Source organism: Bufo gargarizans, chromosome 3 (assembly GCF_014858855.1).
Source record: "Bufo gargarizans isolate SCDJY-AF-19 chromosome 3, ASM1485885v1, whole genome shotgun sequence".
Classification (NCBI taxonomy): Eukaryota; Metazoa; Chordata; class Amphibia; order Anura; family Bufonidae; genus Bufo; species Bufo gargarizans.
Window position 1 is genome coordinate 287,534,621 of NC_058082.1, and position 16,443 is coordinate 287,551,063.

The following is a 16,443-nucleotide window of genomic DNA, read 5'->3' on the forward strand; positions in this document are numbered from 1 at the left end:
AGAAATATATGCCTGTTAGCAGCCACATGGAATATAGATACTGGTGTCTGAAGATGACTCGATTTTTATAGAGAGTGTTATTGGCATGCCATGTGACCTGCTCAGTGGTAACTGTACAGGGATAGGGAAGAGGGAAGCTTTACCCATCACCTATTGTCAGTGATGGACCATGTAGTGTAATAGAGGATTTACTGATGACACATACCTTAATGTTACATTAAAGGAAACCTGTCATTTTGAACATGGTGTCTGAGCTGCAGGCAGAAGGTTGTAGAGCAGGAGGAGCTGAGCAAATTGACATATGGTTTTATGTTACAAGATTCAGAATAAGCTGTAATTTATTAAATTACCGTAAATTCCTGCTAATTCTGGGCTTTGAAGTCAAGGAGGCGGTCCTATCAGTAACTGACAGCTCTCTCTGTATACACAGTCATAGATGGAAGGCTGTCAATCACTGATAGGACCGTCTCCTTGACTTCAAAGTCTAGAATAAGCAGGAATTTAAATGATTAAAATACAGGTTATACTGAATCTGATGTGATGGCTCTGTAACTTAACACAACAAATTTCTCGGTACAGTGTTACCCCAACAATATTTCCTGTAATCCCTAAGCCTGTCTAGAAACCACTTTATGCAAGCATGGCCTCTTCTGGGTGGTAAGCCCCCTGTATACTATTTTTTTAACATTGTGGCCAAGGAGTGACATTTGGCACTATATGGATGTACAGTGATGTTCATCAGAGCCATACATTGGGGAGTACACTTTGACGTATTGCGCTGATGTGATGTGAGCAATCGTAACATTAACTGTGCTAAATTAAAATGAAAACAAACAATAAAGTATATACATATAATCGCTTGTATTCAAAGATAAATACTTAAACTTCGTCAGATCATCTATTTTTAGTATGCATTGTGACCTAAACTGAAAGTTTAATCAAAATTGTTGGGATTTAGGAAGAACAATATCAAGAGCCTTGCCATCCACAGTTGTGAACAGACATATCCGGGATACAGGAAAGGCCATTAGTACCCACATGGCTAATCTGTTGGCAGTTCCTTACAAATATAAGCAATTATGTGTTAACAAAGCCGGGCAGATACAGCTTGGGAACAATTATCTATGCATTTTTCATTTACTAGATAAAATAACCATTCTTTCTTATAAACGCTTGTTGTAAGCTGTGGAAGTTTGCATGTCGACTGTACTATATTTACTTTTAGAAAGATTATTTTCTTATTTCTTTTAAGCAAAATAAGCAAGTGATTAACCTAAATGATAGTGTAAATGATTGCCATGGTGTAGTTAAACAATAATTCTGCTGAAAATGTTTCTCTAAAAGAGAATAATGTCCATAAAGTAAACTTCATAAAAAGGATCATTTGGCTATCCTGGCATGTCTGTGTTAGTAAATATTAATGTTTCTTAAGAAATAACCTTTCTGGAGTATCTTTCTTAAAACTCTTTATTTTTCCTACTTGAATAAATTCAAGGTTCAGAGTAGTGTTGAGCAAAGCAAAGCATTCGAAGCTGAATTCGGTCCGAAGTTTAGGAAACCTTTGCTTTACAATAAATCCGAATTTCCTCGCGCTTTGTGGCTTTACTTCTTCCAAATTATCCTTCAAAGTCTCCATGTCCTAGAAAAGTCAGCATGATGCAGAGAGAGGAGGAGCTGGATGTTCCTGATTATATATTTTCATCGATATTAGGCTACGTGCACACGACCGTTCCGTTTTTTGAGGTCCGCAATTTACGGGCGGCCCATTGTAGAAATGCCTATTTTTGTCCACAAAATGGACAAGGACAGTTTAAAAAGCGATACAGCCTTCCATTGGACAACTGACCATATCACTTTTCTAGGAATTAAGTTGACTCCTAATTTCTCCCGGTTATTTCACGAGAACTTCCATAGTCTTTCGAAACGTATAGAGGATCTTATAAGTTCCTGGGATATTCCATTTGTGTCATGGTTTGGCCGTAGAACTTTGATTAAAACCATTCTTATGCCAACGGTTTTATACTATATTCAGGCGTTGCCTATTCCAATTCCCAGAGCCTTCTTTAAGAGAATCCAAAGCATCCTTATGAAATTTTTATGGAGTGGGAAAAAAGCTAGGATTCCTTTTAAACAAGTCAAGCAAAGGGGGCATGGGAGTACCAGATGTATTTCTTTACCACAGAGCAGTGTTATGCATACGCTGTTTGGAATGGCTGAGAAAGTATACAAACCGCTTAGATCTTTCAATTGAAGCCAATATGGCTAACGTCCCTTTGCGCTCTCTGTTGTTTATGGATAGTTCTGTGGCTAGGAAGGTATTGAAGACAGTCAGCTCTATAACCTTATATACGATTAGGGTATGGTCAGAATCTAAATGGCTTACCTCATTAGTCCCAAACTATCCTGCATTAATACAAGTGAGAGATATATTATTTCAGGCGCCTATACAGTTTCTAGACACTCTTCCGGTTAGGACAAAATCTATTATAACACCTATTTTAAGCTTATGTAAAGAGGAGGATGTTCCTACATATGAAGATTTACGCTCTCATCCGGCGTTGTCTAACCTTTCCACTTTCCATTTGGCCTATTTACTTCAACAGATAAAAAAACACTTAACAATCTTCCCGAGTGATATGGCCTACACCACATTTGAAAAATTAGCTTTACAAATGAAGGAACCAAAAGGTAAACTTTCCCAACTGTATGACACCCTACTCTCCATCCAAGGTTCAGAGACTCCTATATGTATTCAGCAATGGGAGGCAGAACTGAATATTCAATTATCCCCCTTAGAAGTAAAACATGCGCTCAGAGCGTTTCTTAAGGTGTCCAGGTGCGTCAAACTGCAAGAGAACAGCTATAAAGTTTTAACAAGATGGTATTATACACCTCAAAGACTTCATCGCATGTTTCCTGAGTGCAGCCCTATGTGCTGGAGATGCAACCTAGAAATAGGTACGCACACACATATCTGGTGGAAATGTACCAAGATAACTTATTACTGGCAGGAGATTTGTAAACATATATCTGACATTTGTAGCTTGAAATTACCTATTTCCCCGAAGATTTGCCTTTTAGGAGTCTTAGAGGAATTCAGGTGCCCCAAACATATACGTTCGCTATGTAACACTTTGCTAGCGGCAGCTAGACTTATGTTGGCAATATCATGGAAACAACCAAACCCGCCAACTATTCAAAATTGGATCCTCAAATGTGATCAACTTTATCGCCTCGAACAGATTGCACATTGGGATGCTCGCACCCCTATGCAGTTCGAACATGTTTGGAATCCCTGGAAAACGTTTAGAAATTTTTCCGGGACATGAGTCCTTACAGTAGGTGGAGCTTTCTGCGGAAGTGAGACCCCTGCCTTTGAGTTGCCTCCCTTTGAATGGTTTTTCTTTGGTTGTGAGCACTTTTTTATGGTTGCTCCTAGTTGGAGTCCGTAGAAGACATTACACTCTGCACCTGCCTCGATGGAATTCTGTGTTTTGCAATGCTAATCTCTACCCCCCACCTCCCCACTTCTCTTCTTTCCCCCTTTTGTTTTTACTCCCCCCCCCCCCCCGTCTTTGTTCCTTTATACATTGTTGTGTTTAGAGGTAATCCGATTAGATCTCTAATGGATACTCATGTGTCTGTTTATTGAGATAAGCAGATGAGTTGTATTTGAAAATTTCATCTAGATGAGACTGAATATGGTAATAATTTGCCATTACAATCATATGTTTATAATGTGTGAGCAGGCTATGTGTATACCTCCGAAAGGTTGTAACAATGCTGACCTCTTTGTTACGTTTAAAACAATTTTAAAACACAAAATGGACAAGAATAGGACCTGCTATATTTTTTTTTGCGGGACCACGGAACAGAGCAAAGGATGCGGACAGCACAAGGAGTACTGTCTGCATCTTTTGCAGCCCCATTGAAGTGAATGGGTCTGCACCCGAGCCGCAAAAACTGCAGCTCTGATGCGGACCCAAAAAACGGTTGTGTGCATGAGGCCTTAGATGATGTGGAAAAGGAGGAAAAGCAGATGGCAGAAGGAGGGCTCCCACCTGTAGGGCAGGAGAGCGCTGGGGTTGGAGAAGTGGGTATGCCAGACTAGAGCTGAATAATATTCAGTGTTTACTGTCAAATAACCTGCAGGAGATTGCAGGCTAGAATAGCTATAATATGCATATTTTGCCTCCACCTAACCAGCCAAACCACTTACTAGCAACAGACCCTGTATACAAGTGCCGTGTGCCCATTAAAGGGGTTGTCCGGGTTCAGAGCTGAACCCGGACATACCCTTATTTTCACCCCGGCAGCCTTCCTGAGCCTGGCATCGGAGCATCTCATGCTCCGATGCGCTCCCGTGCCCTGCGCTAGATCGCGCAGGGCACAGGCTCTTGTGTTTTCAATAACACACTGCCGGGCGGTAACTTCCGCCCAGCAGTGTGTTCGGTGACGTCACCGGCTCTGAGGGGCGGGCTTTAGCTCTGCCCTAGCCGTTTTACTGGCTAGGGCAGAGCCAAATCCCGCCCATCAGTGCCGGTGACGTCACCGGGCTGCCTGTCAGCCCCATAGAGAGCCCGGTATGTCACCGGAACTCAGAAAAATGCCTTTGCCCTGCGCGATTTAGCGCAGGGCAAAGGAGAGCATCGGAGCATGAACTGCTCCGATGCTCATGTCAGGGGGGCTGCCGGGGTGAAAATGGAGGGATGTCCAGGTTCAGCTCTGAACCTGGACAACCCCTTTAACAATGAAGAAGGGCTATACAGTGCAGGCTTCATTATTAAATGAAAGACAGCTGCGGGCTAATTGGCCATGTTGTTCTTCACTGCAGCATGGCCTCAACCCGCCCGCATCATGGCCACTCCATGTGGCCGTACCCTAAGGCATTGTGGCCTGGGTATACATGATTTATAGCGATTCCTGACAAATTAATTCGTAATGAATAACATTTCTTGCTTAACCGGCAAAGTTGCTGAATTGAATTTTTCAAAACTTCGCTCATCTCTAGTTGAGAGCATGCCTCCACAAATTGTGACACTGTTCAGACAGTACCAGAATGTATAGGGACATACCCCTTTGGCAAGGAGAATGGTAACACCCAGGTGTCAGTTTATTCATAAGTATTTAGGAGGAACAACAAAGGATTTACATAATTTAGATTTCATAAAAGAAAGAAAGAAAAAAAGAAAAGAGGCTTCCGGTCCTCTTTAAAGGGCATGTGTCAACAGATTTGTACTTACAAAACTGGCTGATGTTTTTCATGTGCACTTGGCAGCTGAAGACATCTGTGTTGGTCTTGTGTTCATTTGTGCCCACATTGCTGAGAAAAATTAATTTCTAATATATGCAAGTGAGCCTCTAGGAGCAACAGGGTCATTGCTATTACTCCTAGAGGTTCAGTTCTCTGCAACTGCTGCACCCTTGCAGAGAGAGCTAAACCTCTACTGTAGGTGTAGTGGCAACACTCCTAATGCTTCTAGAGACTAATTTGCATATATTAAAACCGCAACATGGGCACATATGAACATGGGACCAACACAGATGCCTTCAGCTGACAAAAGCACAGGTCAGCCAGTTTTATAGGTACAAATCTGCTCACAGATGTCCTTTCACCACATCCCGACCACCCATAGACTATAAATGTCCTGGGGGTCGGGATTTATCTCTGAATGGACATTTTGGAACGTCCATTCAGAAATTGCAGCTGCGCGCTAATCATGCAGCTGCTGAGCAGGGGGGCCGTTCCTCTGTGTCCCTGCCTTCTAGGCCTCTGTATACAGCTAAGGAAGCGATATGCAGGCCTGACAGTCATGTGACCGCAGGAGCTGTCAGTTCTGCCTTAGACCTCGATCAGCCCTGCAGTGAGGCTGTACAGCATAGTATTCTGCAGTACAGCCTCTCTTGTAACTGGGGCTGCTAAAAAAAATTTAAAAAAAAATTATATTAAGTGCCCCCCATAAGGTCTTGTATGGCCTTATGGAGGACAGAAAGTGTAAAATAAAAAAACTAAAATGCATTTTTTTTAGCCTTTCCCACAATTGTCATAAAAAAATTGTTAAAAATATGAAAAACTTAAAATTAGACATATTTGGTATCTCCACATCCTATTAGGCAAACAGTGTAAAAAAATAATTTTGTTTGACAAAACAGCAATTTTTTGGTCACCTCACTTCCCAAAAAGCATACCAATTGATCAAAAAGTCATATGTACCCCAAAATGTTACCAATAAAAATGTCACCTCATCCTGCAAAAAACGAGGCCTTACACAAAACCATAGCCATACATTTTTTCAAAAGATATGGCTCAAAGAAAATGGCAACACAAAACATGATTTTTTTTTTCTAAAAATGCTTTTATTTTGTAAAACTTTTTTTAATTTTTTTTTTTAATTAATTAAAAGACATAATAAATTAGCCCTGATGTATCCCCAAACAGCAGTTTATGACCACAAATGGGGTACTTCTTTACTCAAGAGAAAATGGGTAGTAAATTGTGGGTTGATATTCTCTTGTTATCCCTTGTGAAAAGGAAAGATTGGGCTTAAGCCCATTTTCTTGTTAAAAAAAAACTTAATTTTTCATTTTCACAGTCAAGTGTTATAAATTCTATAAATCGCCTGTTGTGTCAAAGTGCTCACTATACCCCTTAAAAATTCTTTGGGTGGCACTTTTTGGGGGTTTTCACTGTAGGGGTAGCTCAGAGTCTCTTCAAATGCAACATGGTACCCAAAAACCATTACATAGGGGTAGCTCAGAGTCTCTTCAAATGCAACATGGTACCCAAAAACCATTACAGCAAAATCTGCCCTCCAAAACTATATGGTGCACCTTGTCTTCTGAACCCTGCCGTGTGCCCATACAGCAGTTTACAACCAAAATTTCAAAAATTGCTTCTAAAAATCTAATCCTTCTAACATCCTAAAAAAAAAAATATAACATTACCAATGGCAACATAAAGTAGATATATGGTGAATGTTAATAAGTATTTTTTGAGGTATCACTATTAGGGATGAGCGAATAGGAGTCCTGTCCTGCATAATAGAAACCACACGGATCTGTTATGCTGCCCATAGACTTCTATTATGACGGAATGCCTCTTAAAGGCTTCCGTGGTGCATTCAGTCATAGAATTCCATTATGGTCCGTGGTCAGAACCCGAACTTGAAAACAGCAAGTTTGCTTATCCTGAATTACTATCTATCATAAAAGCAGAGAGATTCAGATTTAGAAAATAGTGAATTTTTCTAAATTTTCAGTAAGTTTTGAATTTTTTTTAAAATAAAAGTAAAAAATATTGACTCTAATTTACCATTAACATGATGTACATTGTGTCACAAAAAAACTATCATAACGGCTTGGATAAGTAAATGCATTCCAAAGTTATTACCACATAAAGTGATTCGTCAGATTCCTAAAATTAGGCTTGGTCAAGAAGGGGGTAAATGGCCTGGTCTGAAAGTGGTTAATATACTTAACTTCAGAAGTTTTTACCATTCCCTCCCTTACAAGCCCACATACTGTCTTTCGAGCACACTGGCCCGTAATGGCCCAGTCCAGTGATGTCTCAACTGCAGTGCTGTCACTACAGTAGGCGTGACTAGTCCTTCCTATGCACCAGTATATGAAAGTACAGCGTAGGTGCAAGATTACCAGGCAAGGCCAATCAAGGGGAAGATAGGAGTGACAGAAGGTGCAGGGTGGTAAAGATCTGGTGCTCTGAATTGCTAGGATCACCACTCAGGGCATTGATAAAATTAATTTGCATGGTAACAAAAACAGTTATAACTGATGATGCAACTGAAAAAGATAAATAAGACATCATTTTACACAGCAGGATCAACCTTTCCAGCCATTTTTCCTTGTTTCCTAGATCCTGCTGACAGATGCTGTTTAAAGGGGGTTCTCTGGGATTTTCATATTGATGTCCTATTAATATGACACCACGTTCATTGGTCACATTTCCACTTTCAAGTGAATGGGCTGAGCTGCAATACCAACCGCAGCTTCCTCAAACAGCAGATCAACGGGGGTGCTGGGAGTTGGACCCCCGCCAATCTCTTACTGATGATCTATCGGGAGGTTGTGCCATCAATATGAAAATCCCAGAGAAACCCTTTAAATGATCATAATTCTGTATTTGTTATTACTTCGAAATGTTAATTCTGAGTTCATCTTATTCTCTTTTTGTGTATTTGTTTTATTTCTTGATAAATCCTAAATCAGTTGACATCGTTGGAGTAAAGTTATTGGGATAAGTGAGAACTCACTTAAAAATGAATGCCATAGGTCAGTGGTGGCGGCACTTAGAGCCCTCTCTGTGGGCACCCGCACCCTGGAAAAAGTCGGTGGCATACCAATATGCCTTAGACTTCTGCCATTCATCAGCGCAGGGCGCACTATGAACAGCACAGGCAGTGCACTGAATGTAGGCAGGCTGTTATAGCTAAATAATAAAGTACATGGAACATATACTATACTGGTATTCAGGTTAAATTGCTGTGTTGGTACTTTGCGATAAATAAGTATGTTTTCGTTTGTGGTTTGGGCACCCGGTCTGTAAAAGGTTTACCATCACTGCTATAGGTGTTTAGTCTTACGGGTATTGTTCACAGTAGTATACAGTAGTATAATTTTTGAGTATTGATTGTGGTGCACTTTTCTTTTAGGTGCAGGACATTTGCTTCAGCCATGACTGCCGATGGGTGGTGGTGAGCACTCTTCGTGGCACTTCCCACGTATTCCCAATAAACCCATATGGTGGTCAGCCATGTGTCCGGACACACATGTCTCCCCGTGTGGTAAACCGCATGAGTCGCTTTCAGAAAAGTGCTGGCCTTGAAGAGATTGAGCAGGAGCTTACTTCAAAGCAAGGGGGCAGATGCAGTCCTGTGCCAGGTTTGTCCAGCAGTCCATCTGGTTCTCCCTTACATGGTGAGTATAATATCACTGCGGATACAATTCTACATGGGTGGGCATATTCATGGAGACCGCTTACTATATTTTGTAGGTATTTAAGCTAGACCACTCTCAGATGCAGCTGGAAATCTTTTTTTGACACTAGTCAGCAGGAAAAAAATCTATTTTTATTTGTACTAAAATATGCAGAAATCAGTCTGAAATATGTATGCCTAGTTACATACAACATTCATATAGTTTTAACATCTTGGTAAAAACACATATTGTAGGATCATCAGTATTGGTGAAGATTGTATTTTAATGTGTTACTGATTTCCTCTATGTTCTACATGCATTTATTTGATTCTAAAATGAGCAAATTGCTGTAAACTACAGTATATGAATATTTTAACCCCTTCAGGACACAGCCAGTTTTAACTTTTCTGGCCGAGCTTATTTTTGAAAATCTGACACGTCACTTTACAGCGTGTGTGTTAATAACTTGGAATGTTTTTACTAATCCAAGCTATTCTGAGTTTTTTCATGACATATTGTACTTCATGATAGTGGTAAATTTAGGTTTGTTGGATATGTTTTATCTTTATTTATTAAAAAAAAATCCCAAATTTTCAGAAAATTTTCTAAATGACCAATTCACTAATAAAATGACTGGAGAGGTCATAAAAGATAGTGCAGCAGTGCACAAGCCAGTACAGCCAAGGATAAAGTGTGTATAGTGACTGTGCTATCAATGTCCAGAATCCAACTAATCCATGCCAGACTGCTGCTCCCTTTACTACTGTGTGTTAGTAACCACAGGTATATGTGCAGTTCTTCGTAATACACACAGGATATTTCCCAGATAAACAAGCCAATCAGGCACCTGCCAAGATTGGTGGCATCAGAGAGGAAGAAGTCCTATATACTTGTATGTGGCGTCCTCATCTATAGGCAAAAATCCACGGCCTAAGCGATGTCAGTTGCAATTCTGGATAGTGCTTGAAGCATGCCTTTAAAGGGAGTCTGTCACCAACTTTTCATATTTACTGCTTATATTGCGTTTTTGCACACACACATGATAATAATGGTACCTTTCTTGTTTTGGTCCAATTGTGTAAAGCTTCATTATGTTACATCATCGTCTCCAATTCCCGAGATCCCAAGCGTGCACAGTTCACAGCCCAGCCCGAGCATGCTCACTCCGATAACCACATTGCTGCTGCTCGTGGCTGGCTCTTTCCGCTCCTCCTCTTTCATCTTTGCCAATTGCGTTCCAGTAGCCGGCGCATGCGCACTGCTGAAAAGAAAACCGATGCCCTCAGTGGTTATTCAGAGAGTGCATGCCCAGGCCTGGTGGTGAACTGTGCAGACACTTCATGAAAGCGCTGACCAGTTGATACACTGGGGAGGAGTTAGGTGCCCAAAACGCTGAGGGGCCTGGGCACTTACAGCATGACTGCCGCCACTGGGCTTTTGCGAGCCCTCATTTGCATACCATTATAACCAAATTTTTTACAGCATTGGCTGAAAACAAGTAAGGTAACCTTATTACCATGTGTGTGTGTGTGTGTGTGTGTGTGTTTGTGTTTGCAAGAACGCGATATAAGCAGTGTAAAACATGAAAAGTTGGTGACAGACTTCCTTTAATTCTGGAGATACCTATATACAGTTGCAAGAAAAAGTATGTAAACCCTTTAGAATTATATGGATTTCTGCACAAATTGGTCATAAAATGTGATCTGATCTTCATCTAAGTCACAACAATAGACAATCACAGTCTGCTTAAACTAATAACACACAAATAATTAAATGTTACCATGTTTTTATTGAACACACCATGTAAACATTCACAGTGCAGGCGGAAAAAGTATGTGAACCCTTGGATTTAATAACTGGTTGAACCTCTGTTGGCAGCAATAACTTGAACTAAACGTTTCCTGTAGTTGCAGATCAGACGTGCACAACGGTCAGGAGTAATTCTTGACCATTCCTCTTTACAGAACTGTTTCAGTTCAGCAATATTCTTGGGATGTCTGGTGTGAATCACTTTCTTGAGGTCATGCCACAGCATCTCAATTGGGTTGAGGTCAGGACTCTGACTGGGCCACTCCAGAAGGCGTATTTTCTTCTGTTTAAGCCATTCTGTTGTTGATTTACTTCTATGCTTTGGGTCGTTGTCATGTTGCAACACCCATCTTCTGTTGAGCTTCAGCTGGTGGACAGATGGCCTTAAGTTCTTGTGTAAAATGTGTTGATAAACTTGGGAACTAATTTTTCCTTCGATGATAGCAATCCGTCCAGGCCCTGACGCAGCAAAGTAGCCCCAAACCATGATGCCCCCACCACCATACTTCACAGTTGGGATGAGGTTTTAATGTTGGTGTGCTGTGCCTCTTTTTCTTCACACATAGTGTTGTGTGTTTATTCCAAGATGGAAGGGAAGGGATGTTAGCATATACCAGAGACTTTTGTAAGTCTTTAGCTGACACTCTAGGATTCTTCTTCACCTCATTGAGCAGTCTGCGCTGTGCTCTTGCAGTCATCTTTACAGGACGTCCACTCCTAGGGAGAGTAGCAGCAGTGCTGAACTTTCTCCATTTATAGACAATTTGTCTTACCGTGGACTGATGAACAGCAAGGCTTTTGGGGATACTTTTATAACCCTTTCCAGCTTTATGCAAGTCAACAATTCTTAATTGTAGGTCTTCTGAGAGCTCTTTTGTGCGAGGCATCATTCACATCAGGCAATGCTTCTTCTGAAAAGCAAACCTAGAACTGTTGTGTGTTTTTTTTATAGGGCAGGGCAGCTGTAACCAACATCTCCAATCGTATCTCATTGATTGGACTCCAGTTGGCTGACACCTCACTCTAACTAGCTCTTGGAGATGTCATTAGTCTAGGGGTTCACATACTTTTTCCACCTGCACTGTGAATGTTTACATGGTGTGTTCAATATAAACATGGTAACATTTAATTATTTGTGTGTTATTAGTTTAAGCAGACTGTGAATGTCTATTGTTGTGACTTAGATGAAGATCAGATCACATTTCATGACCAATTTGTGCAGAAATCCATATCATTCCAAAGGGTTCACATACTTTTTCTTGCAACTGTAATTAGGAGAACAAGGATCTTCATCCCTGAGGGAGGAAACTATGACCATTTTCTGAAACACGTTGGTTTTATTTTGATCATTTAGATTGATTCCACAGCTCAAATGACGTTACTGTGTTATCTGTACAGAATGCAAGCTTTGAGGAGGAGAATTTCCCCGCTTTTAAGACCGATAGTGATACTTTACAAAATAGTTACAAATTAACATCCACCATGTGATTACTTTCTGTTGGCATCATTTGGTAAATGTCATTTTATTTGTTTGTTTATTTATTTATTTTATTGCACTAGAAGGCTTAGAATTTTAGAAGCAATTTTTCAAATTTTGAAAAATGACTTTTTAAAGGACCAATTCAGTTCTAAGTGACTTTCAGGGGCTTACCTAAAGGAAACCACCCGTAAATTACATTTTAGAAACTACACCCCTCAAATTATTCAAAACTGATTTTACAAATTTTGCTAACCCTTTAGGTGTTCCAAGGAAATTAAAGCAAAATAGTGGTGAAATTTTAAAATTTTATTTTTTGGCAGATTTAAAACATTAATCCATTTTTTTTTCTCCTGTAACACAGCAAGGGTTAACAGCAAAACAAATCATAATATTTATTACCCTAAGTTTACAGAAACACCCTATATGTGATCATAAATTATTGTATGGGCACATGGCCTGTCTAAGAAGGGAAGTAAAGCCATGTGGTTTTTGGAGGGCAGAGTTTGCTGGCCCATTGTTGCATTTGAAAAAAACCTTGATAAAGGTGGTACAGGTAGCTGTGTGTGCTCCTCCTCTCATTGGTTGCTTGGTGCACACAGAGGTTACAAGAAGCAGCACACTATATGCGCAAGTTCTGCTTTTATTTTTTTATTTAACTTTATTCTTTTCTTTCTTAAAACATATAATCTTTCATCACATCAATAACATAATGCAACATGTTCTATGTTACTACTATAACAAATATTATTGGTTATCACCCAAGCACCCACCCACCGCCCCAGGGGAGAGAAGTTCTGCTTTTATGATTGGAGATGCCCAATGGCATTGATAGGTTTAGAGTAAGTCCTGCCTGATTGAGACCCCCCTTTCAATGTTCTTCTAGGACCACAGATTCCACATTCAGCTTCCTCCTGATACCCTTTTTCTATTTCCCCCCTAAACTGTCCTCAACTCAAACCAAAGAAACAACATTGTCTAATTTATAAAACCTCCCCTATGTTATCTCAAGTCTCATATCCGCCTCCCAGGGAGCCCCTGATCCCCGCAGTAATCAATCTACTCAGTTGGCGACTACTAGGGATAAGCGAATCGACTACCGATAAAACATCCGAAGTCGATTCGCATTATACTTAGTTTGTATACTGTATGGAGCGAGCGCTCCGTACTGTATTAGAATGTATTGGCTCCTATGAGCCGAAGTTCTCAGGGGGGTGCCAGAAGCAATGAGCGCTTCCATCAATAGAGATGGAAGCGCTCATTGCTGGAGCGCTGGGAGCTGCAGTCCTGTCACTCACCGCTCAGCTCCCAGCGCTCCTCTCCTCCTTCAGGCCGGCGGCGCTCTGAATGATGAAGCAGGAAGACTTCTCCCTGCTCCACCATTCAGCCTGCAGGCACAGATCGTGCTGCCGGCCTGTGTGGGCGGAGCCTGCAGTCCTGAAATCGGCACAAGTCCCGCTCCCACACATTGCTGCAGAGCGATCTGTGCCTGCAGGGAAGAGAGGAATGTGAGCTTTAGGAGCAGGAGTAGTTACTGTGTTTTTTTTTTTTTTTTTGAATACAGAGGGGGCACAGAGGGCTTTATTACTATGGAGGGGGCAGAGCACTTTATTACTATGGAGGGGGCACAGAGGGCATTACTACTATGGAGGGGGCACAGAGGGCATTACTAATGTGAAGGGGGCACAGTGGGCATTATTACTGTGAAGTGGGCACAGTGGGCATTATTTCTGTGAAGGCGGCACAATGGGGATTTTTATTATGGAGGGGGAACAGAGGGCATTACTAGCACAGTTGGGATTGCTACTATTAAGGGGCCACAATGGACATTATTACTGTGAAGGGGCACAATGGGCATTATTACAATGAAGGGTGCATTATTACTATGAAGGGGACACAGTGGACATTATTCCTATAAAGGGGGCACAATGGGGATTATTACTATGAAGGGGGCACAATGGGGATTATTACTCTGAAGGGGCACAATGGGGATTATTACTCTGAAGGGGGCTCAAAGAGAGCTTTACAACTGTGAAAGTGGCACAGAGAGGGCATAACTACTGTGAGGGGGGAAACAATGTGGGCAATACTACTGTGAGAGGGCACAATGTGGGCATAACTACTGTGAGGGGGCACACATCTGTACAAAACTACTGTGAAGTTTGTACAATGAGGGCAATACTACTGTGAGGGGGTACAGTATTTTTAAAGTATTGGGGGGGTGCCAAAGAAAAGACCCGGGTGCACAACACCCTAGCCACGCCACTGGTCCACACTACCGTCTGAGCCCATTAAGGACACAAACCAGGTGAGTTGGTCTGACTGTCCCAGTGTGCCTGATTGTGCCTTACAATATGACGTTAGTTTTAGAAAAGGGAGGTAGTGGGGCTGACTTTAGTTTGTATTTGCCTGGAAGTCAGCCCACGATAGAAAGGTCTGTCCTGAAGAGGTTAATACCTGTTTTAGCTTTCGAGTTCCCTATTCACGCCAAATCTGATACAACTTGGTGTCCCTGCCCTGAAGGAAGGCCGACAGAGGGGAATATATGGGGTGAGATACATAGGGTAGCCTATAAATCTTTTGAATAGCTCTCCAGGCTACTACAGTATCTTTGATTAAAACATAGGGGGTCATTTATCAAACTGGTGTAAAATAGAACTGGCTTAGTTGCCCATAGCAACCAATCAGATTCCTCCTTTCATTTTCCAAAGGAGCTGCCCAATATGAAAGGTGGAATCTATGGGCAACTAAGCCAGTTCTACTTTACACCAGTTTTATAAATGACCCCCGTAGTTTTTAGTGGGGCCAGATAATCTCTAAGCCTTGTATGCAATACAGCCAGCAGCCCCTTCGGTGCAACCAATGCTCTCTCCAGGGCTAGATTAGTACAATGCCCCACATCCAGTCTCGAATATTCCGGAGCAGAGCCGCCATGTTACAGGTCCCTATGTTTGGTAGCTGAAGATCCCCTTCCCATTGTAACATACAGCGCTTCACATAAGCAATACATGGCCGTTTTCCTTTCTAAAGGCAGATTTCATCCTGATGATGTCGATATGATGTAATAGGAGGGGGATAGTTTGCATTGGATAAAGAAGTCTTGCAAAACTCTCCATCTTCAGAAGGTAGGCTCTGCCCAACAGTGAGAGCAGCCGACCTCTCTATCCCTCTAGTTCCTGCTCAATTTTCCGGAGTATACAGGGAAGATGGATTCCTACCCACTTTGATCCCCAGACACGTTATGAAGTTAGGTACTATTTCCACGTTGTGTGGAAGGAGTGTCTGGGGAGTAATGCCTTTTAGAAATAATAGCTGGATTTTGGTAATGTTAATTTTATAACCGCGACAGATCCGAAATATAGAAAAGTGTCAAGTACCTTTCCCAGATGTAATTCCGTAGTGTTTAGGAAGATAATTATGTCATCAGCGAAACACGTCAGTTTGACCTCCTGCTATCCCACCTTTATCCCACCATGAGTGTCTATTTGAATTAAGTACTGAGCTGGAGGTTCCAAGGCAATGCTAAAATGCATTCCTTTTTAATTAGTAAATGGCTTATGGGGGAGAGTTTTTTTTTTACTTGAAAGATATATTTTATATTTATAAAGCATTTTGTTTACAGGATAGGTAATCAGTAAAAAACATATCTTGGACAACCCCTAGGTTTCTCTAGGACGTTTATACTTATGGCCTGTCCTTAGGATAGGTCATCAAATTCTGATCATTGAGGTTCCGGCTCCCGTCACCTCTGCCATTCAGCTATTTTTACAGTAGACCCGGTGGCAGAAACAGGCACTAGAGCTACACAGGTTTGTCCACAGTGTAATGACTGTGCTTGGTGAGTGTCACAGTGCACCCATGCAGTCCCATCAAAACCTTTAATATTGGCCTCAATGGTTTATCAAACTAATCATTTATGTATCACATATTCTTATTTATTAAAGGGAATCTGTCACCAGTTTTATGCTGTTCTAATTAAGAGCAGCAAAAAAACTATTGACAGATCCCCTTAGAAAAATGCTGGGTCGCATCTATATTGATCCACCTGTTTTACAAAAACTTGTTTTGAATAGCTCCAGCATTGGAGATGCTGAATAGCGTACACTGATGAGACCTTAAGTTCATGACTTCACACCTCTGCCGCCCCCCAGCTGCTAATTGATATTTTTTTCCTACAGCAGTGCAAATGGTAGGGGGTGGGCAGAACCGGGACCTTGTGAATA

The 16,443-nt window shown here is 41.3% G+C and overlaps 1 protein-coding gene across 10 annotated transcripts in view; it reads left to right on the top strand.

Annotated features, from left to right (window-relative positions):
• The window catches only part of BCAS3 (BCAS3 microtubule associated cell migration factor), a 1,183,153-nt gene that overhangs the window by 386,946 nt on the left and 779,764 nt on the right, over window positions 1–16,443 (top strand). For all 10 annotated transcript variants that reach the window (XM_044286261.1, XM_044286253.1, XM_044286262.1 and 7 more), the window contains one exon: window positions 8,670–8,934. In XM_044286261.1, the coding sequence (XP_044142196.1) occupies window positions 8,670–8,934 (265 nt within the window). The remainder of the gene's footprint in view (window positions 1–8,669; window positions 8,935–16,443) is intronic.